The following is a 22,224-nucleotide window of genomic DNA, read 5'->3' on the forward strand; positions in this document are numbered from 1 at the left end:
TTCGCACATGGGCAATTTTCATCAAATTAATATTAGTCACTTATTCTATTGTCCCCTTGTGATTTAGATGTATTTTTTCCTTACCAGCAATTTTTTCAGTGCCTGCATCAATAGAATGCAAATATTATGTGCAAAAACAAGCAACTAAAAGAAGGGTAAATTGAAGGCTTGAGGCTACCTAAAATGAGGTGGAGAAGACAGAGACAGAATCTTTCTAGTGTCACACAGCAAAGGATGAGAGGCAAAAACCCCCCACTGCAAGACAGGAGTTTCCTACTGGACCTAAATGAAAAATTTTCACACTCAGTTAAGCACTGGGAGAGATTACACACTGAATCTGTGCTATGTCCATCCTTGGATATATTCAAACTTGAATTGAAAAGACAAACTTGTAACATTTAAGTTAATAGTGTTTAAACAAGGGGTTGGACCAAATAACTTCCAAAGGTCCCCTCCATGCCGTAGTTTTATATGGTTCAGAATATATGAATTTTACAATATTCAGTTCCTAGTCTGGATTTGGATTTTCAAACAGCAGAAAGAGTGGGGAATGAAAGAAATCTTGCATACCTGAACCAATGGAAACAAAAATTTAATATAAAGCTTGCTTCATATAAAAATCTGCCTTAAAGAGCCGTAGCTCTGATGGCGATGCATAGCTGTACCAACAGAGGTGCTTAGGAATCTTCTACAGTGGTAGAAAAGGGCTCCTCCCTTATGATTTTCTGGCACTCAAAAAGGCAAAGACTCATACTGGGATGACATGCAGTTCTCCACCCACCCATCTGCCACAACCATGTGCCACTATAATCGAGCTATTAGTATGCTAAGCTATCTTCAGAAAAAAAAAATAGAAAAGTATGAGCCTAAACCCATTAAATGTCACTTAAAATTGCCATTGCATCACAGTCATGCAGATGTTCTTTTTAGGTCTTAGTCACTCTTCACCTGACCCAGTTACACATTTCTCCTCTTCAGCTCCTCTCGATTCTGATGCCCATTGAAGATTCAGTATCAGCTCCCCTTTTAAGAAAACCATCAGTTGCCCTTTTGCTGGTGCCATTAGAGCCTTTAATCATCCAACTGCTCCTGACTTATGCATCTGTAGCAAGCTCTCAGGTACTGTTGGCTTGCATCCTGCAGTTGTCAAGGTGCTTTCATCTTACTTCAGTAGCTTGGATGCAAACAATGGGACAATTACAATTACTTCCTTCCCTATCTTTACAGGCTGCTCAGACCTAAATGACTGGGCAGCACATCACACAATGCACAATTTATGTCATGAATGAATTACAGTTATGAAAAAAAGTCCAACCTTGCTTTAATGTCATCACATATAGGAATGCTAAAAGCATCATGGCACGAAACTATTTTTTTTTCCCTGTTCTTAGAATAAATCAATAATCTGACCTGCTCTCCTAAGCAGCACTGCCAGTCTCTGAGCTGACTGCATCTTTTTTTTTTCAAGACTGACTGTAAGAACAGAAGATTCTTAGTTGTTGCTGGTTTGTAATTATAAAATTACAGAAGCAGAAGAGTAAAAGGGATCTCAAGAAATCACTTAGTCCACCGCATATGCACTGTGTGGAGACTTGTATTTTCAGATATGGCAAATATATGTCTAACTTGCTCCTAAAAATCTCCCATTAAGGAAGATTCCAGTCTTTCTGAGTAGCCTATTTCTGTGTTTCTCTAGCCTGATACAGCATTTTTCCTGCTATCCAATCTGAATCTTTTTTGCTTCCAACAAAACTGCATTACTTTTGCCCTTCCTTTCAGCAGTATATGATAATAAATTATCATTATTTTCTATTTCCATCTCTGTCAGACTACTGTCATGATACACCATTTTTTTCTCTTTTTTATGCTGTACAGTGTTGATTGTTGTAACCTTTTGAAATTCTCCACATTTTCTCAACTTGGACTATCTTCAATTTGCCACTGATGTTTGTCTCACATTTTGCCCAAACTGCATAGAGAATTCCTTGGAAGTCTTGTCTTAGCTGAGAAAAGTTGAGCAGACCATAATAATCTCCACTTTACAGAGAATCCCTTTCTGCAGAACCACAGCCTGGTTAGGTATCTCCCATTTCTTCTTCCTATGGATAGCAGTATTTTGCATAAATCTCTCTTCTGTGATTCAAAAAAATTTCTCTGCTATTCACAACTGTGAATCTGATGCTATTCCCCAATGTGCCTGTAATTAAACTAGGTATCTACTTCAACTTTTTATGTGGACCTTTTTTTCATCACTCAAGTTATTACTGAACAGAAACAGACCAAAAGCAGATGCCTACTTGAGATTCTCCCAGCCTAAAAGTGAACTAAATCCAGTTTTGTGAAGAAGAGGTAATTTGTTTTATTGTTTTTGTGAAATTTCTGTATTTCCACATTTTCCTCACAAGCATGTCACATGGGTCCACATAAAACCCTCACAAAAGACACATTATCGTGTTAAAAGATTACATTGTACTAATATCATTTGTTCTGTTCCAGTCCAAGATGACCACTTATGTTACTGGGTTCTGCATGTTCTACAGTAGTTTCTATTAATTTGTTCTGGAACCATTGTGGGTTTCAAAGTTAAGAAGACTGTTCTGTATTTACCTAGTACATTATTTCTCCTTGCTTTGTAAAGACAAATACTAAGTATTCCTGTATCTCATTTCCCTAGTAATCTTGTCTTTACCACTCTCCACATTAGACCCTCTGAACTTGCCTTTAAATGCTTTAGAGAGCATTTTTGTTTCTCCTGTTTGAAGGTATTCTGAAATTGCATTACTAGTCTCTTACTCTGCTTCTATTTTTCTATGCACCAGCTAATTTGTTATTGTGTTTTTTATGTGTTTAAAGAACTGCCAGCTACCCTGGTATTCTCCTATACTTTTACATTATTTTTCATAAGTACAGGTAGCCACTAGCTCTTAAAGCCAGCTAAAGCATACTGTCTCTAAGCCCATTATCTTTGCCCTGCTGCCATTTTACCATCCTTTCTTTTCCTAGGTGAGTGAAAGCAACTATTTTGGGGCCTTTTTCACTCAAATTTCCTTCCACCTCTTTTCAAAAGAGATCTTCTCTGTGAAACAGAACATAATCTACCTCATACAGCCATTTCCAGAGTCCCTTTCTTTGCCTTCTCTCTCCAATCAAGAGCTCCGTGGGCTGTCCATTTCACAGTTCACCTGTGACCAGTAACTCTTACTCTCTGCCTACAATGTGACACGTTTTCATAATTATTTACTGCCAAAGAGCACATTCCACTGACAGCACTTAACACCTACCACCCTTACCTGAAGGTTCTTGTGAAAACTTACAGGAAACTAAAGTAGTTTATGCAATGGGCTGAGTGGTTCAGGACACAGCTCCTGTCTATGCAGCAGAGTTCTAATTTCATCTCCAATGGAAGAAAGATGTTCACTGTAGTTCCTGTTTTTCCTAACAACTGGACAAGACACCCCATAACCAAAAGAAACCATAGCAATGGTTTCTCTATGCTTTTAGACAAAGTTGATTGCTTTCAATTTAGCGTGAACAAATTGTATTACTGAAACAGGCATCTTTCCTGAATTATTTTGCTCCAGTGATCAAAAACCATGGGGTATTTATGATTTTGCTATCTTATATCATCTTGCACCTCCAGGGCTGTGTTAGTCACAGCCTCACGGGTGTTTATTTGTTGCTTTTGATTCCTTTCCTTTCAGTTTGGTTTTTATCTTCTCATTTTCTTTGCCATGCACATGCACTGACAAGACAGCCAGCCAGAGGAAAAGTTTGTCTGTTTCATCTTATGCAATGCTGGCCTTCACAGATTCATATTTCTCAGTCAGATCATAGATATCTTCATATCATGGCCAAAATGGAAAAGCCGCAACTATGCAATTATGGCCTAAATTTCTTCTTTCAAACTCAGCATAATTTAATGAAGCCAAACAGGCTTTACATAAACAAGAAAAAGAAAACCCTAATCCCCAAAAGAAGGATTTTTCTGTTCTAAAACATTTGTAATATTGTGAAAAAAGAGCAAGAAGGTGACAGTGCTATTACAAAGGTTTAATGGACATAGCCTCGCTCAATTCCCCTTCTAGCTCATCCCAACACAAACTTTACATTACACCATCCCATATTTCACAATCTTTCTGTTATATTTACATCCTCATCAAGTTGCTGAGGAAGAAATCAATGTATCACCTGTCCCCATTTTCTCAAAAGATTATACAGCGGAAGTGGTACCGAGCAATTTTCTGTAAAGCAACTGGGAGCGAAATATATTTAAAACAGAAATTCTGAATGAGCTTCAACTACAACTTCCTGGCCTGGCAACACCAAAGCACAGCTGTAATTTTTAATAATCAAATAAATGGGTAATTTTGCAAAATAAGATGTAGCCTAACTACAAAACTGAGAGGCATTGGTCAAAGTAAAAAGCCAGGACTTTCTGAGCAAATACAAGAGGCATCTTATGAAGAAAGAAGATTTGGATAAAGCAAACTTAGTGCAATTCATCATTTTATCATACACAAGGAGCAGTGGTAAAAATAACATTTAGAGGGCAAAACCACTCCCTTGGCTAGGGAGAATAAATAGGGAATAACTTTGGGATCCATAATGACAGAAGTATTTCTACTGACTGCTGCAAACCTTCTCTGGAACACACAGAGAAACTCCTAAGCAAATAGGGCAGCCTGTGGTAACAGCAGGCACTTCACAGCTTTTATTTCCTGCTCAGAGCTGTGTCACTTTTGTTCACTCTTCACCAGTTAAGAAACATTTCAAAGCACCTTCCTTTTCTGTAGCACCATTTCTATATTATTCAGAGTTCAGACACTAGTGCCAAGTACTGCCATGTCCACACTACTCATAATCCATTTTTGGTGTGTGTTTCTACACAAAGACAGTAATTTAGCCTAATTCACTGTAATTTAAATTACTGCAATAGAAATCTTCCCTATTGAGTTTGAAATCATGGCTGGGGAAGCACAGATTCAAACAATGGGGCTTGTCTAAAGGCTGCTTTTACAAAAGGAGTGAAGCTGAAACCCACTCATGCCTAAGGCAATTTGTCTCCTCATGGGAGTGCGTGGGACACAGGACACGAAAGGAGCTAGAGGACTCTGTCACAGGACCCTACCAAGCAAGCACATTCTGAAGGACTTTCTTAAAGGTAATTTTTATAAGAACACAATGATGCTAAACTCAAAAGCCATATTTTTCTTCTCCCTTTTTCTTATTTTAATGAACTACTGGAATGATTAACTTGGAGACACTAGATTGGACAGAATTGAAGTTAAAGTGTTCTGTAAGCCAACCTCTCCCTGCTCACTGTGTATGTGTAAGGCAGCTCCGTACTTCCACGCTTTGATTTCAGCAAAGTCAGCAGCAACAAATGCTGGCATTATATCTGGAGCCCAGGAAACTTTTCATCACCACTGACACCTATCTTGTTTCTGAACCTCCCAGTTCCTTGTTCCTTGCTACAGTACTTTTCTCCTTCAAGTCAGCAGCTTCCATCCACCTCTGTCTGACAAAGAATGAGGAGGAGACCCCTCTCCCTACCACTGGAGCACCTTCAGTCACTCCCTTTACAAAGAGACCCAGAATGTAAACAGCACAAAAGCAGTAAAATTGTTCTGTCTATCACACTTAAATTTAAGCACCTAGCCATCAGGTGTCAGAGAGTAAACCCTCAAAGAAGGAAAAACAACTCTTAGTCCAAGCATTCTTTCAATGAATGATGCTATGCCCCATTACAGGTAAAGGAGGTCTGGTTATCTTGGATCTAATAAAAAACTACACAAATGTGGGTTTTGGTGTTTTGTTTCATTTTGTTTTTAAATTACTCTACATCTTTGGTAAAAATTGTGTTCAAAAATAAAATGCACAGAAAGCAAACTGATGTTAAATATTAGAATGTGAGAGGGATATTATTGCTAGGCTACTGACTTAAATAGTGGTATTGTAAAACTATTTTCTGGGCTTCTGCTTTACTGCATGGTGGCAAAAATTGTTAGAGGTTACTGAGAACCAGGTTTTTGCATGTGAGCATTCTCCAGCAAGGTGGGCCATAACCAGTTGTTTAAAATATGCCAACTGTGCAAAGCACAATGTATTATGAAATATTCATTATGCATAGAAATTATTAGTATTTAGTAAAAGTTTGAAGCATTAAATGATAGTTGTAGCCACACATCTTTGGTCTTGAAAAAATAGGATATGATTCAAGAATGAAAAATTGCTATAATTGGGAAGCAAAGAGGGACACATTAGAAATGGAGAAATCAAGCCCAATTCAGGCATGTAATGGATCAAAACATTCAGTGTATATTGCTCAGAATAGAGCAATTATAACCAAAGACATTTCTGAAAAATGACCTGTGTTAAGAAATACGAAAAAGCAATTTTCAATAGTTTCATTTTTCTGCTATATATGCCATTTGAAAATAGCTAATAATATTTAGGCAAATGACAGCTTCCTGCCCTTTACTCAGCCTTTTATGAAATCTAAATGGACTTGTTATTTTCCACTATACTAATTGTCTGAAACATTACTGTTTTATAGCAAATATCACATACCAGAAACAGCTGTATATCTTTTTTCTTATTATAACTCTTATTATATATTCCATTAAACAGCACAACTTCCATTCAAAGCTTTTTTGAACTCCATGACTTTATTCCTATAGATAGAAACACATCTGCATATAGTAATTCCTATATCTAACAAAAGCATACTGTAAACATGCCAAAGGAAAATCCTAAATAAATTATTAAATTGTCCATACCACAGGGTTCTCTATTTCATGCAAAAGAGAAGTAACTGATACAGTGATGTCTCTAGTTCATCTCAGGTAGGCTCATCTTTTTAGAAGCTAAAGAGAGACTGTAGGGTCTTGCCTCAAGGTAAATTCCTGTGGGGCTGACTTAGCCACTGCTCATTTCTCAGAGAGGCCTCACCAAAAGAATCAGGTGACTGAATTTGGCTTTTCCCACTCTTGCTAAACTATCACAGCAATTAAAACAACACCAGTCTATACTTCTACCCCCTCCTTATAGAATCATAGAATATTCTGTGTTGGAAGGGACAAGGATCACTGTGATCAGCTCTTGGCCTTGTACAGGACAACCCCAAGACTCACAGTATGTGTCTGGGAGTGTTGCCCAAATGCTTCTGGATTCATTATAATTGTATGATTTTTTAAAGAAAAAAAATCTTCAGTCAAATGGAATTCAACAACTGAAGTCCCAACACCTTCAATGGCATGAATTTGTTCACTGAACTTTTGCATGATCAGCAACTTCCCAGGCTCTGTGCTTTCCTTGCAGGCTGCAAAACCCAAGGCTGCAAATATTTTTACCCAAATATCTTCGTACATCTGGAAAAAGAATTAGTTGCTTTACAACACTGACAGCCACTCCTCTCTTCCTCTTCCATGCACAGAGAGGTGCCATGAAGAGTGACAACACCATTTGCTGAGAAAGGAAAAAGATGAAGCTAATGGAGAGAAAATGCTTTACTGCTGGCCTTACACATCAGGACTTTTGTACAGCACTGGAACTCTCAGCAAGAGAGAAGGCAGAACTACCCATCCTGCCCTGAGCTTTGCTTTTTTTGTGCCCAGCCTGCTTGGGCATAAACAGCTGCCTGAAGAGGTGGCCTGTGCCTGGAAAAGGAGCAGGGGATGGATCTGGTTCTGTCAGAGTGTGCTGCCACCCCCACATGGCCAACACAACAAGACCTTTCTCAAGCCCCTATTCCATACATGTTACAGGACTCTACTCTTTTAGACTGAGATATGGGAATGAGGTGAAAGCATCACAAGCTTGGACAAGGAAGATGATCAGTCTCTCTATATAGCTTAGAGAGTCAAAATTACTGTGTCAAAATTAAATGCATAAATACATTGCCATGTACTGCAAAAACTGAGGTGATTGTAAAAGTCAAAGAATCTGCCATGGTTGGTTTGGATTTGTTTTAATTCATTGGGTTTTTCTGGGGAGGGTGAGGAGCAGGGTGGTATTTAGTTTGTTGCAGTTTCTTGTTTTTCTTTGTATTTTACATCATACAGACTTCCAGGTCTCAAACAGCTGAAGCCTCATTCAAGTTAAGGTATGCAACAGCAGTGAAATATTTTAGCCTTTTAATTTTTAAAATAAAAATACCAATAACTAGATCTTCTGACAGTTGTTGCACCACTTTTGTAGAAACCACACTGCAACCTAAAATTGCACTATCAACATCTCAGCTCTGAAGTAGGAAAAAAAAATCTCCCATCCTCTCAGCAACTAGAGTTGCTGTTATTTCTTTACATGAACATACTCCACAGATAGGACATTATATAACAAAGCACAGGATTTTTGTTGTTGTTGTTTAAAAAAAGGAGGATGCACTTCTGTGAGCTTCCCCTCTATTAGAATTACATGCAATGTTTAAAAGGCAACATGAACAGAAGCTCTTTCACATATAGTAGGTCAGTGAAGGGTCCAAGACCATTAACCACACAAAATTTGGGCATTAATGATACTCATTTTTCTCTGACACACATGTAAATTGTGCTGTCACTGTTCTTTTATGAATCCGTGAGGAAAGTTTATAAATATTCCATGAACTCTAAGGCTCTCTTTGTGACCACAGTTAGATTTGCAAACATGTGGAAACATCTGATTTGCTAAATTTCTCTCTCCAAAAAGCAGATAACAACAGTGCAACAGCACAGCAGACTCACTCCAGGCCAGATGCAGCAGTGTACATGTATTTTACAGCATTCTTAATTTTGTGTAGGAGTTCTTGCAACACAAAGAACTTCTTCTCTTGGTTTTAATGAGTACTTATTCCTAACCAGCCATCTCCAATCATGCCATTATTCCTTTGAACATTCACACTGGCTGCCCTTTCTAAATTACATCAAACATGAGCTCGATGCTTTACCTGTCAAAGTCCTTAGCAGTGCTAATACCATTTCTAATGGAAAAAGAGATCTACTTCTATCCTTGATCAGCTCACAGTGGTATCCATTACTGGGTATCTGTAGGCACAACGTGTTTTCCATTCTGCTTTGTAGGAGCAGCTAAACTAGAAAACCACAGCACTGTCCTCCTTCAAATCCTCCTTAGTAACTCTCCTGTACTACAGATCTGACAAATGCTTACTGCTGATTGGGATCACAACTGACTTCTGTTATCCATCCAGTTCTCCTTTTCCAAAGCTATTTGTTCTATTGGCTTAAACCTTTGAAGAAAGCTGTCTGCTATGAAGAGTCACTTTTCTGACAGGAAAGGAGCGAATAACTGATACTCTGCACATTGTGCTGGGTTCTCCATCTCTAGGCAAACTCAAGAATGGTAGTTCTTCTAAAGGATCTCCATAAAACCAGAAAGAAGTTCTGTCAGGGATCTCAGCTTGTCACACTTGCATTTCATTTAAACACCTCACCAAAGGCAACTGCCCTTGTGATTGGAGACTGGGAAGGAGCTGCACTGGTGGGCTACTCTGTGCCCATGACACAGCAACAGTCTTTTGGCTGGTTCTCTTACTTACTGGGTTTAAGATTTTTTCCTTCTTTCTGAAAAAACCCCATCTTAAATAAAAGCATCCCAAGGACTTAAAAAGAGAATTTAGACATTTGTACATTTCACTTTTTTCCCCTCTCAATTTTAACTTTAAATGATCAAAGGTAAGTAAAAAATCTGAATCACTTCAGGCAAATTATAAATCAGCAAACATAGCTGCCAACTGAATACCAATAATCCATCGTGACAATATTTCTGTAATTCTTTTGAATTATCAGTGTCTGGTTAGCAGGTTCAATTAACATCAAGAAAAAAATTTAGACAATGAAACTCAAAGCATACCACTTTGCAAAAAATCCAGAATGATACAAATTATCAATTTATTCAATGATTTCTCCCATGTTAAAAGGCTGAGAGAAAGGGAAAGGGAAAGGCCAAAATGGCACCTTTTCAGAGAAGCAGATTCCAAGCACAAGCTACTCTACACTCCCACATGATTTCTCTGGTGAAGATTACACTAGATCAACAAAAGGTTCCACATAGAATAAAGATAAATCAGGTTCAGTCAGTCTGGACTGTGCATCTGTACAAATTGCATCAAGTACTCTGCAGGTACTTTTTAACAACAGAGTTGTCTAGAAAATAGAGCCTGCAAGCCACTAGAAAGTGTAACATATGAGAAACATATGAAGAAACTTTCTCATATGAGCAGGAGTCTAAATTTCTTCACACTGAAATACAATTAGATTTAGCAACATTTTTGCAATGCAGAAAATATTATATTCCACTATGTGGAATATTATACAAATAGAAATCAGCATATAATAGTGATGCACAAATTCAACTTGTATGCTCATAAGGGGAGATTATAGAGCATGCCTGTATCAGCATCATGTTTAGTGTGTCCATAAATGGATACTAAATGGAATAGTCTGGGACATCTGTAATACAGCAATCATGGCTGCTGGAAAACATGAGGGAAATGGACTGCAAAAACTGGACAACTAACTCTTCCTAAATAGCATCTTCTAGTGCCACCACAGTACACAGAAAGTTGAGCTACAAGGACCATTGGCCTAACTCAGCAGGACACTGCTGATGTTCTTGAAATGTTCATGTACAAACTTCAGGGAAAAAAAAAAAACACCTAAAAAGAATATTTTTGTCAGTATTCTTGACATTCAGCAGAGTGAAAGGGATGTATTTCTGTAACACTTCTTGGCAATTCCCTCTACATCTCCAAAAGTGAGAGGTTTCTACAATATTCTTTGATATTATGAAACTGTATTTTTGGGTGGAAAATCATTCCTTCCAAAATTTTTACCCTCCTAAGAAAAGTTTTAACCCATTAAATAAGCTTTTTTTTTTACTGTAAAAATAATGCATGCTTCCTCTATTTCCTATACAAATATATTGATGACTACAAAATACACTAGCATCCTTATGTGACTCAAATTCACCTCAAATAGAGTATGCATAACTTTGCGTCTTTTGAAAATGGACTGAGATGCTTCTTAAAAGTTCTACCTGATCTTTGTAGAAGTGAACTAAAGAAATATGTTGCACTGTGATTCTGGTTTACAGCAGCAAGTAAAAGCTGTGTAATACCTACCATTTACCTTGCTATGGCCTTTCAGACTTCACTCTTTCTTGCCTAGGTTGTTCTTTGCACCAGGCAAGGAGTGTGCCATTTGTTCTCCCCACCTGCCCCAGACCTACATCCCCACCTGTAGGGCCCTGATAGAATTCCTCTCTGGTCCATCTTCCATCAGATGATTTCCAACTATCTCAGATATTTTCCCTTCTGAAATAACATCCAGAGCAGAATGAAATGGGCTACAGCGCACTGCCTCAGCTGTGTCATCATGTTGCTGTCTGCTGACACCAAACTGCTAAGCTGATTCATCCCAAGTAAGGGATTTCTTTCCAGCACAGACTCAGTAGGACAGTTCCTCCTGACTGAGTCTCTGGTCACACAGGGCAAAGCTTAATGCACCTGGCAGGAATCATCCTTCCTGCAACATTCTGTACCATAAACGTGATTAGAACAACATCCAAGGAGGAGCAGATGTTCAGCTTAACTGAGTGCAGCCTACAGAGAGAAAGGCATTTCTGAACTGAGAGTCAAGAGTACTGTCATGCTGTACAGATGTTTCTTGTTTCACTTTCATTCCCATAAGCAGTTTTCTTAAAAATACATTGCATGGGACACATCTTTAGAAGCTGAAGATTTTTTATTCTAGGAAAAACCCCCCCAAAGCCAAACATCAAAATACATGTATTCAAACACCCTAGTGAATAACTTTTTTGGTAATCTGCAATGGTGATTCTAAATTCATTACTAAATGCTGAGTTTTACCATCTGTCACAACCCATTACTAGAGGAATTTGAGAAACTTTCTCTCCAAATCGTCTTGCCCACATATCCCATCAAGCAACACAAAATGGAGATGATGAAAAGATACCCATTCTTATAACCTGCAGGACACCTTAACTGCTGCTGTGAAAAGCAAACTGCAGCTGTAAAGCTGCACACAAGCTGATAAGAAGATGCCACTTAAACAGAGAAATCTATTTCATGACAGTTTTCCTTTACATACACTATTATTAATAGGAAAGATTCACCAAAGTCAATACTAAAATTTATTTTCCTGCTTATGCATATCTACACATACCAGCTGAAATTCATTGCATTCATAGATCTACATGTACAGTGACAGAAAGCATCCAAGACTATTACACACACTCCATACTTGCACATGTACAGCCTGGCTTAATAAGAGTAAATATAAAACATACTCCACGTGTAGTCTGGTGTTTTTCACGTAAAGAACATAATTCCGTGCAAAATATTAAAGCTAATATATAAATACTTGACTGTTTCCTCCCAGTCTGTTTCAGCCTGGCTGTTTGGCATCCATCCTTTACAGGCCAGAAGTTTCACAGATGGGAGTTTCCAATGCCAGCAGACACAATGGAAACTGGATTTTCCAAGATGCTCACTTCACAAAGACCTGACACCTTTTGATGTCGATCTAACATAATTTGTTATGATTTACAATGCAAATAATTCTTAAAAATATCTTCCAATGGAACACATAAGAATTTGGAATAGATTTTTTTAGACCTTAAGCATTGCTGATAGCTTGTTTCTGGAATTTGATAGCATTGTATCATTGAGATATTTGGTAGGAGATTTGTATTTACTTAGCCGACAAATCATAAAATTTGTCAACAACCAATTCTTCCATCTTAACCTTATCAAACTCAGATCAAATGACAGCAAAAGTCTTGATTCCTAGGAAAAGCACACTATTGCTGTCAGAAATATTCTTCATTTTCCTTTGGATACAAGAGGAAGTTTTTACAGAACAGGCTGTGAATTTACAGAAACTGTAATGATCAAGACCTTTGCTCACAGATTACTCAAAACTAAAGACAAACACATCTTGCTCTGAACTTAATTTGAGGAAAATTAAGTGCTCTTCTCCTGCTGCTGTCAACAGCATTTGGGCAGTAGCTGCTTTTATTGGCTTACTTATCTGTTTGCGCATTTACCTCTCACAGAAGAAAAATAATTCAGTTAAATAATTTTTATAATTTCATTTGGAAAAAAAAATCACCTTACCATATTCTTTAACTTCTATGTCATATGTTAGTGATATTTAAAGAAATGCTACTACAAGAAGATTCCCATGGCAAGCCTTTCACCAAAGAAATATTTTAGGTAGCAAATCCTGTAAGTTTATTAGAATTTATATCCTAATTCTGAAGGCACAGGACTATCAGTGTAATATCAAGATAAGGACACTGAAGAATTTAATCAGAACAGTAAAAAGACTAAACAACAGCATTTATCACTTTGCATGCAACTACTCTTGAAAAAAATTACAAAATTACTTGCATCTCATTCATTGAGTTTATACTAAACAATGGAATACCAACTAGAATAAATCTCCTTTTTTCTGTATTATTTACCTCAAGAACTAGCCAAAGCTGGTCTCCATTTTTCACATCTTTCTTATAGTACATGCCGTAGAATTTGACTACATTGGGATGATCAGAGAGAGCTTTCAAAATGTTGTACTCAGCTTCAATTTCTTCATCAATATCCTAGTGTCACAAATGAGAAATACATAGCAGTTAATAAATAAATAATGACAGCCATAAAAAACCCAAAAACAAACCACAAAGTATTTTCTGTCAATTCAAATGTAATTTGAAATGATACAAAGAAAAAACAAAAACAAATAGAATACAAATATACCATTTATAGAACTACAAAGCCTGGTTCTGTTTAGTGAATACAAACCAATTATTTTTTTTAAATTTTATTTTGTCTTTAGCAATTTTGACTATTGAACATGTGGGGTATGACAGAGCAGCCCTCAGGTCCTGAAGGACAAGTGGTCTATGAGACAGAAGTGTGTCCTGGGGTCCAAGAAGGCTGATGGGATCCTCAGCTGTGTTAGGAAAAGCATTGCCAACAGTTGAGGGAGGTGATCCTGCCCCTGTACTCAGCCCTGGTGAGCCCAAAACAGGAATGCTGTGTCCAGTTCTGGGCTCCTCAGTACAAGAAAGACATGGAGCTTATGGAGTGGGTCCAGAGGAAAGCTATGAAGATGCTGAAGGAGCTGGAGCACCTCTCTTATGAGGAAAGGCTGAGGGAGCTGGGCCTGTTCAGCTTCAAGAAGAGAAAACTGAGAGTGAGCCTCAACAATCTCTACAAATGTCTGAAGAAGGGTGTCAAGAATATGGATTCAGGCAATTCTCAGTGGTGCCAAGCAACAGGACGAGAGGCAATGGGTGGAACTGATGCACAGGAAGTTCCACCTGAATATGAGAAATTCTTTATTGCAGGGGTGGCAGAACACTGGAACAGGTAGCCCAGAGAGGTTGAGGAGTGTCCCTCTCTGGAGAGATTCAAGAACTCTCCAGACATAATCCTGTGCCATGTGCTCTAGCAAGACCCTGCTTGAGCAGGGAGGTTAGATTATATGACCCCATCACTGGTCCCTTCCAACCTTAACTATTCTGTGATGTCAAGGCAAAGCCAGAGCAATCCACAAGTAGGTAGGTATGCATGTGCCTCGGGAAATTACATGTTCCTGCTTTAGTCTTAATGATAACCCCAGCTAGAAATGCTGCAGCTGGGACTACCTCTTTGTCTCTTTGTGCATGAACAAGTATGAGTGCAGCCACATCTGATTCATTTGTCATCCCACTTTCTAGAATTATCTGGGAATTCTTCTCATTTTCTGCTGTCATAGAAGCTGGTGACATCCATGGTCTCTCTGGGTTCTGCTACTGAACTATAATAATCATGGTTTTTTGTCACACTCCCATTACAGACCTTGGGTTTCTTAGTGAGGGAAATCCTTTTGGAGGTGAGATATGAGGACCAGTTTTGCCAGCAGATGCGCTGGGAGCTGTGCAAATCCCTTCAGACCAAAAATGGACACAGGCATTGGCAGGCTTTAGCAGGCATTGGATGACTCAGGTAAACCTTTCCCACCTGTGCACTGGAATTGCTCATTGAGGGATGATGATTACACTGCATTTGAGTCATGCTGACAAAATATTCAATCCCCCTTGACAAGAGATGAAAGAAAATATCTGCAGCCATTTTCCCCTCATTGTTTAGATCTCAAAAAAAAAAAAAAGGTTAACACATTCATTTCAGACTTCAAACATTTTAATACAATTTGCTATTTACAACTACACAAAAAAGAAGTGAAAAATCCATTCTAGAAGAAGGCTCCCTTATGAACTGCACTATCCATATGAATGGATTTCATATCAGTGAAAAGCTCTGCTCAGTGGCAAAAACCTGTCTCAGCAAAGCCAAACAGAAGTGACCATTGCAGAGAAAGGGGATGTTCTGTATTCCCAATGAATGATGCTCCTTCTCATTCTGTTCAACACACCTGCCCCAAGAGCACTTTCCTCACTTGTTTCTTATACAGGTCTCCACTATCCTATTCAAGTTCCTCACAGGAACCTTTTGCCTTGAGACCAGCTTGACTGTTCTCCAAGAACTTCCTCTGTCACCAGTATCTTCATGAATCAGGCAATTAAACTTTCATTTTAAGATTACCAGAATAAGTCTTCTCACAAGGAAGGATTTTAGAGGTCTTGTTATGGGAACAATTGAAAAACAGCAGGAATTTTCCTCTTTCTAAAAAAGGAGAAACTCACTTTAAGGTAATTTTCCCCAGCACAACACAGAATACAGAAAAAAAATACAAGGAAGGCAGAAATAACCAAAGTACTGAAGGTGGCAGAGAATGGAAAGAGAAAGAAGCAGGGATGAAAACAGAAAACACATCTGGCAAAAACAAAAGGAAGAAAAAAAATACAGTCAAAAGCCAAAAATTAAAAACAAAGCATACAATAGTTTTGACTGCCTTGGGGAAATTGGAAGAGAATTAGCCCACTGTCCTACTGTGAATTCATAGAGGTTTCTGTCTCCTGAGGGGTACTCAGATTTTATGAGATTTTTACACTTATAAGGAGAAATTAAATGATGGAATATTCATTATGTGCCTACCAAAAAGAAAAATATTCCTCGGTATTTTAGAAATGAACAAACTTGAAATATTTAGTTGAATTTAGCATATTTACCTTCCTAAAAAACTGTATTAGAAATGGCAGACTGAAAATTTTCATCCTCTATATAGGATAATTTGGCTAAGATTTCTAAAGTACAATGGTATTTACTTATAATCCTGAGGACAAGACTAAGCCTTCTCAGTTCCATCTTCATTTCAACACCTTTGCATTCCTGTTTCAGTTTTAAAAAGCTGAGCTGTTACCCAGCAAAAAGAGTCTGTGCTCTAAAGGATTAAACATTAAAAGCTTATTTCAGTCCTGTATCACCCATGATAATGTAGGTTCCCAGTTTAATTTCAAAACATCAGTTAAACCAAACCATATTTCTTCTGCTTTGTTTCCTGTCTACCTCTCAAGAGGCACAATTTTGAAATGATCTCCAAAGAAAAAGAATTGTAAAATGTAAAGAAGAAAATATATAAAGTATCTTTTCCTTTATTGCAATGGCTCCCTCTGCAGCCATTATTAATACTTTCAGTTTAAATAAAAAGAACTCATTTATTGCTTTCACTTTATTTCCAATACAGGATTGTCATTTTAGCAGTTACATGGAGGTACAGAGCTACTCCAGACACCCTGTAAATAGAAGAGGGCAAAGAAGAATAGTGTTCTTAGAATAAAAAGGGTAAAACATTTACTTAAGAGTCAAGTCTCTGAAGACTGATGTTGACTGCACTACTGCCAATTTTTCATTAAAATAAGGAACCTGTTTTTATCAGTTACATATTTATCCATCTTCAATTTCTTATATTGCATCTTTACCCATCCTATTTCTTCTATCTCCTTTAGATTCTATTCTTTTTTCCTACTTAATCTATTTCTCTTTCCTCTAGCACCAGCTTTACTGTTTCTTTTTTCTTCCTATCATCATCCTTTAATCTTTTTCTGCAACATCACAAGTGAACAGAACATTGAAAGTTTCACTGATTTCCTCAGGAGCTCCTGCCATAGCCAGCTGCCACTTAAGAATCACTCCTGAACACTTCTGAAGCATAAGAAAGCAAAAGCATTTCCTGACAAACAGACATTTAGATGAACACCAATTGCAAGGAAGTCATGCCTATTTATTGTAAGCACAAGAACCTTGTTTACAGAAAGCAATAGAGTCAAAAATAGTTTCAAATACATTTGAACTCATCAAGATGCTTATCACTTGGCAAGTTATGTTTACTTTGGAAGAGGTTGTGGTATTGAATTGAGATGAGCACCCTTTTGTTGCTTTGAAAGCACACTGAAATAAAAAAGCAGATCAGCAGGAAACACAGCATAGATAATGGAAGACACTATGTTTTCACCAATGTATTTCATAGACTTTTGTGTCTATGGGATCATAATCTGACACTGTGATGTGCAGAGGTAGAAGAGCCCTGTATGGCTGAGCAACTCCAGACCTGTAGGGTTCCCATAGCATGGCATGCTCACCCATTCCTGCTCAGAGGTCATGCCATGGAAGCCCACACCTTATAAACCTATACTGAGAGTGCACAAGATGAATTTAAAAGGGCCTCTGAATTAGGAATAGCTGCTTTCCATGTTTTGGTCTTAAGAAAAGTCCCAAGCCACATGCAGGACCAACTGACTGAAGTCAGTTGGATGAGCCTCTACAAACCAGACTAGTGTTCTTCCTTATTCTTTGAGCATTAATCTGCCACCCAACAAATGTCAGTTATTGAAAACAAAACTGTGCTCGACAGCTTCATAATTCCACCTCCCAGTTGCCTGGTGCTTTGTGTGTAGAGGTAATCCCTTTGCATTTTCCATTTGAAAAGATGGATTCCTCTGTGAGACCTACTTATTTTTGGCACATTCTGAAAACACAGAATGAACAGAAACAATTTTATTTTTGAGGTATCACTCATAGCATGTAACTCAGCTACACCTAAGTTATACACCAATTACACCTAAGTAACTTAGCTACACTTAAGAAATATACCTAAGTTTAGGTATATTTCTGACTTTTATTATAAGCAACCACTTCCAAGATCACTTATGTTATGAAAAGTGCATTGATAGCTAGCCTGATACACAGCAGGCCGAAAAAGTTTATTTTACAGTCATTTCTAATACAAATTATCTACAAAGATTAAGAGGAAAAAAAAAGGCTACATAAACTCACAATTAACCAAGTAATTTAAGTAACTTACATGAACAGGATCCAAAATTTTGACTGCTGCTTTGCTGCCATTTTTCTTATTTAACACCTTGAAAACTTTTCCATAAGTTCCTTTGCCAATAGTCTCAATTATTTCCCAGGTGTCTGAAGGATCAGGAAAGCTATCAAATATTATTGTTTTCCCAGACAATGGAAGCATCTCAAATGATGGCTCCTAGGAAAAAGAGATATCAGTGTTCACTCAACAAATGGTTAACAGCAATTAGTTTACCAGAAATGGGAAGAGAAATACACACTCCAACCTCAAACTCTAGAAATGTTTTTGCATATAGTGGGCACGCACAGATAGCATAATGAATAAGAACTGCTGCACTTGAATTTTCCTTCATTTGATATCATGTTGACTGCACAATATCAAATGTGCAGTATTTGGTATGTGCAGTCAACACAGTATCAATGAATATATTTGTAACTCCCAGATCTTTGGAGGGACAGGGGAATGAGAGTCAAGTTCATAAAATTCCAAAGGATTTAGGTCCATTACCAAGAATCAAGCAAGAAGTGGAAAGAAACCCACACAAAACATCCTAAATAGTAGCATTAGGTTCATTCAAACTCTTACAGTGAACAATCACTTTTACAAGCCTACTCTTAGGATTTGAATTTTGACATAGATCTCAAAAGGCCAAGCAGATCAAAGTGACAGATCTTTTCACAATGCTGTAGTCTTCTGACAGTCAAGCAGTCATGGAAAACATGCTTACCAATGTACATCCTTTAACAAGTGGTTTACATACTGCAAAGGAAACACCTTTTACAATAATTGAATTGTATCCACCACTGACCCGGTTGCACCAACACTCTGGTCCATGAGGGATACAATTCACCAGGAAATGTACAGCAGTCTGTTGTGTACTTGGTACTGCAGCCAGGGCTGGCCCAGCTCCTTGATTCCAATACTGTGGGAACTAAATGAACCAATTCTACCTGATACAATGAAATCTCCCTTAACACTGTTCCAGGTTAAGGTCAAAGTGAAGATCAAGATACAGCTGTTATACAGCTGTAATAAGTATAGTCTCAGTTTTACATTCCAGAGTCAAAATTTGCTTCTTTCTCCTATCCCCTGGGATTCACAGACTCTACTCAGGACACTGACTGTAGTCTCTTCCTAAGGCATCACCTTATGCCTAGTCTTCATCCATGCTTTGGGAGCTTCAGCACATTCAGGTCAAGCCCCCAAAAAAGAACACAATTGAGTCACAACTTTCTTTTTCTTTGCCTTTAAAGTAGTGCTTAAATACTATAATTCTGTTGGCGTTTTGTAATCACTTCATGCATAAATGCTTTGTAATTAGCTTCTGCACTCTGCTGTAATTAGGGGATTATACAAAACAATAACTAAATTTGGGATGATAACGGGATGAAGATTCATAATCTCAAACCCTTGCTTTGAGGGTTTCAATGACGATGACATCTCAAAATTTCTCATTCTAAGCTTTAATATTTTAAATTGAGGCTAACTATTTGTTTAAGATCTTACTGGATACTACTAAACTTGTGACTAGTTTTTTTTTTTATATAAGAGAAGAAAAAGTAAAAAAGTATCGATGGTTGCCTTCATAAGAACTGAGGCATCCAAACCATATTGAAGCCTGTCTACATACAGGCTGTTTTCTACAGAATATGTAGTTTTCCATTGAAATCTAGAACCTGCTGTGTCTCACATTACAAGAAAACACAGGAGCTTCTGACCCAGGCAGTAGGAGATATGCAGCACTGCAGAAAGGAAGATTTATTTATCCCCTTTCGAAGATGAGCACTTCTGACACAGGAACTCAAAGAACAGCTTCGCATATTTAGACTGAGCCAGAGCCAAGCCAGGAACTCTGATACCTTGAATCTTCAAACAAGCAAAGGACCACCCTGCTGCAGGGATATTTTAAACTAAGCAGAACACTCCAAGAAGCACCATTCCAACCTGGTGCTTCAGACAGCCTCCCAGGCTCCATTAACTCCCTATACACTGACAGAATGAAGCTGAAATTCATTGACTCCCAGTATCAATTGCTTATTTGTCTGCAGAGACTGCTTCAATGACAACTGTTAAAGGGCTAAGGAAACGTGATCCTGCAGGTGCTATTTGGCTACCAGAGAAAAAGTGCTAGAGAAATTGCCATGTGCTTTTGTTTTCTTTTGAAAATCACAACAGTTGCACATCTTAAAAATATACCAGATACTTAAAAAATATGCATTCAGTAGCTGTCATATTTAGTTCAATAATTTAAGAGTGCTATTCCAGAAAAAATTATTCACCCTAGTTCTTTCTTTTGATTTACAGCTTCAAAATGATAACTTGAATAAATTATAATGAATACCATGTTTTCTCACTTTCACCAAGTCTAAGAGCAAGTCCCTGCAGATAAATTGTTTATTTTTCACTTTTATTATTAAAAATATATTAAATAGAATGATCTCAAACTTTTACATTCTGGATGATGGATAATGTTTTATTACATCTCAGTGAAGTTGTCAGAGCTGATAATGATTTAACCTCATATTGAAGCAATAAATTGGACTGCTCCTGGAATATGTCTGGATGCCCAACCAACTGGATAATTTATCATACCCTTCACCATTAAAAATTTACTTAAAGACACCACAATTTATAACTTGATCCAAACCTTTACGCTGGAAATGTACCCTTGAACCACTAGGAAAAAGAGAATTTTTAAAAATATTTCTGGAGTGTTCAGTGTGACAGTTCACTCAGCTTCTGCTCAGATTTTGGCTAACCTGCTGGGGAGGCCTGATGGATGCTGGGCACAGTAAGTCAAAGCAAGAGCACCAAGTGGGCAGACAGGTGGCCTGAAAGAGCTCAAGAGCCATCACGAGCATTACGCACCATTATACCATTATCACTGGCAAATCTCTGTCTCCTGTCATCTTTCCTGTTGCAGTTTCCCCAGAATCTGCTCACTTATAAAAAATGGTATAGGCCAAACCTCCAAGCTGGAAGGTATAAAATATCAGCTTACCCAAAAAGCTTTAGAAGTAAATCCAAGAGGAGCTGGACTGCTGAGGCCTTCCTGCTACTTGGTGTGATAAAGGGAACACTTGTACCGTGACACAGGAGAAAGGACAAGCAGTCTCTTAGCCCCAGCTAGGTTTTACTTTTTTGGTTTTGCTTGGAGGTGTACAAATTAAGAGTTATAGGTTATAAATTACAAAACCTTATGGCTTGAATGGTGCATAAATGAATTTACATGATACACTGACCTAGGGAAAAGGGGATTGAGCCCCTCTTTGTCATGTTGGTTATAGTTCCTAGTGAGTTCATGAAACAAAGTTTAAATCACAGAGTACACTGTCCTGTAAGTGTGAGAGCCAAACAGACTGACTCAGCAATTAAATTCAGGATATTCAGGGCAAGGAAAAAATAGATTTGGAGTTCCAACAAAACAAGATTTGGGGGGTTTTTTTGTTTGTTTTGTTTTTTGGGGTTTTTTTTGTTTGTTTGTTGGTTGGTTGGTTGCTGTTTTTTTTATCTGAGAGGGGGATCTAGTGCCAGTTCTAACAACAAACTGGGTGAGAATTCTTTTGGGCCACTCCTATGTGACTTTTTGCTTCACATCAAACATGTGCACTCAGTACAGCAGACTTCAGCTCAAATATTAGAGATAGCCTGGATACCCAGAGATGCCCTGTTCAGCAGCTGTGCTGACAGACCACTGCATTCTCCATCTTTTCAATATCTATTCAGTTTGGAGAGGGAAGGGGAAGCCTGTTGAAGAACACAGTATATTGCCTATGGAGCATAACATCGCTGCCAAGGCAAGTCAGTGAAGTACATTTATCACACCCAAAGCTTCAGACACAAACCAATTGCTCTGTGGAGGGCTTTTTAGTCAAGGCCACAGAGCAGTAAAGGCAACACAGTCACATGGGAATAAGCAATTGGTTTTGTTTCTGCTGGCTGGGTCGAAAGCACGATG

General features: G+C 38.0%; 1 protein-coding gene across 6 annotated transcripts in view; it reads right to left on the minus strand.

Annotated features, from left to right (window-relative positions):
• MYO3A (myosin IIIA) overlaps positions 1–22,224 on the minus strand; it is a 137,176-nt gene that overhangs the window by 89,865 nt on the left and 25,087 nt on the right. For 4 of the 6 annotated variants that reach the window (XM_064704084.1, XM_064704085.1, XM_064704087.1 and 1 more), the window contains exons 2-3: positions 18,261–18,443; positions 13,483–13,617 (exon numbers count right to left, since the gene is read on the minus strand). In XM_064704084.1, coding sequence (XP_064560154.1) covers positions 13,483–13,617; positions 18,261–18,428 — 303 coding nt within the window. In that variant the 5' untranslated portion in view covers positions 18,429–18,443. The remainder of the gene's footprint in view (positions 1–13,482; positions 13,618–18,260; positions 18,444–22,224) is intronic. The other 2 variants (XM_064704086.1, XM_064704088.1) reach the window with 2 other exon arrangements.

The sequence above is a fragment of the Zonotrichia leucophrys genome, chromosome 2 (genome assembly GCF_028769735.1).
Source record: "Zonotrichia leucophrys gambelii isolate GWCS_2022_RI chromosome 2, RI_Zleu_2.0, whole genome shotgun sequence".
Taxonomy (NCBI): Eukaryota; Metazoa; Chordata; class Aves; order Passeriformes; family Passerellidae; genus Zonotrichia; species Zonotrichia leucophrys.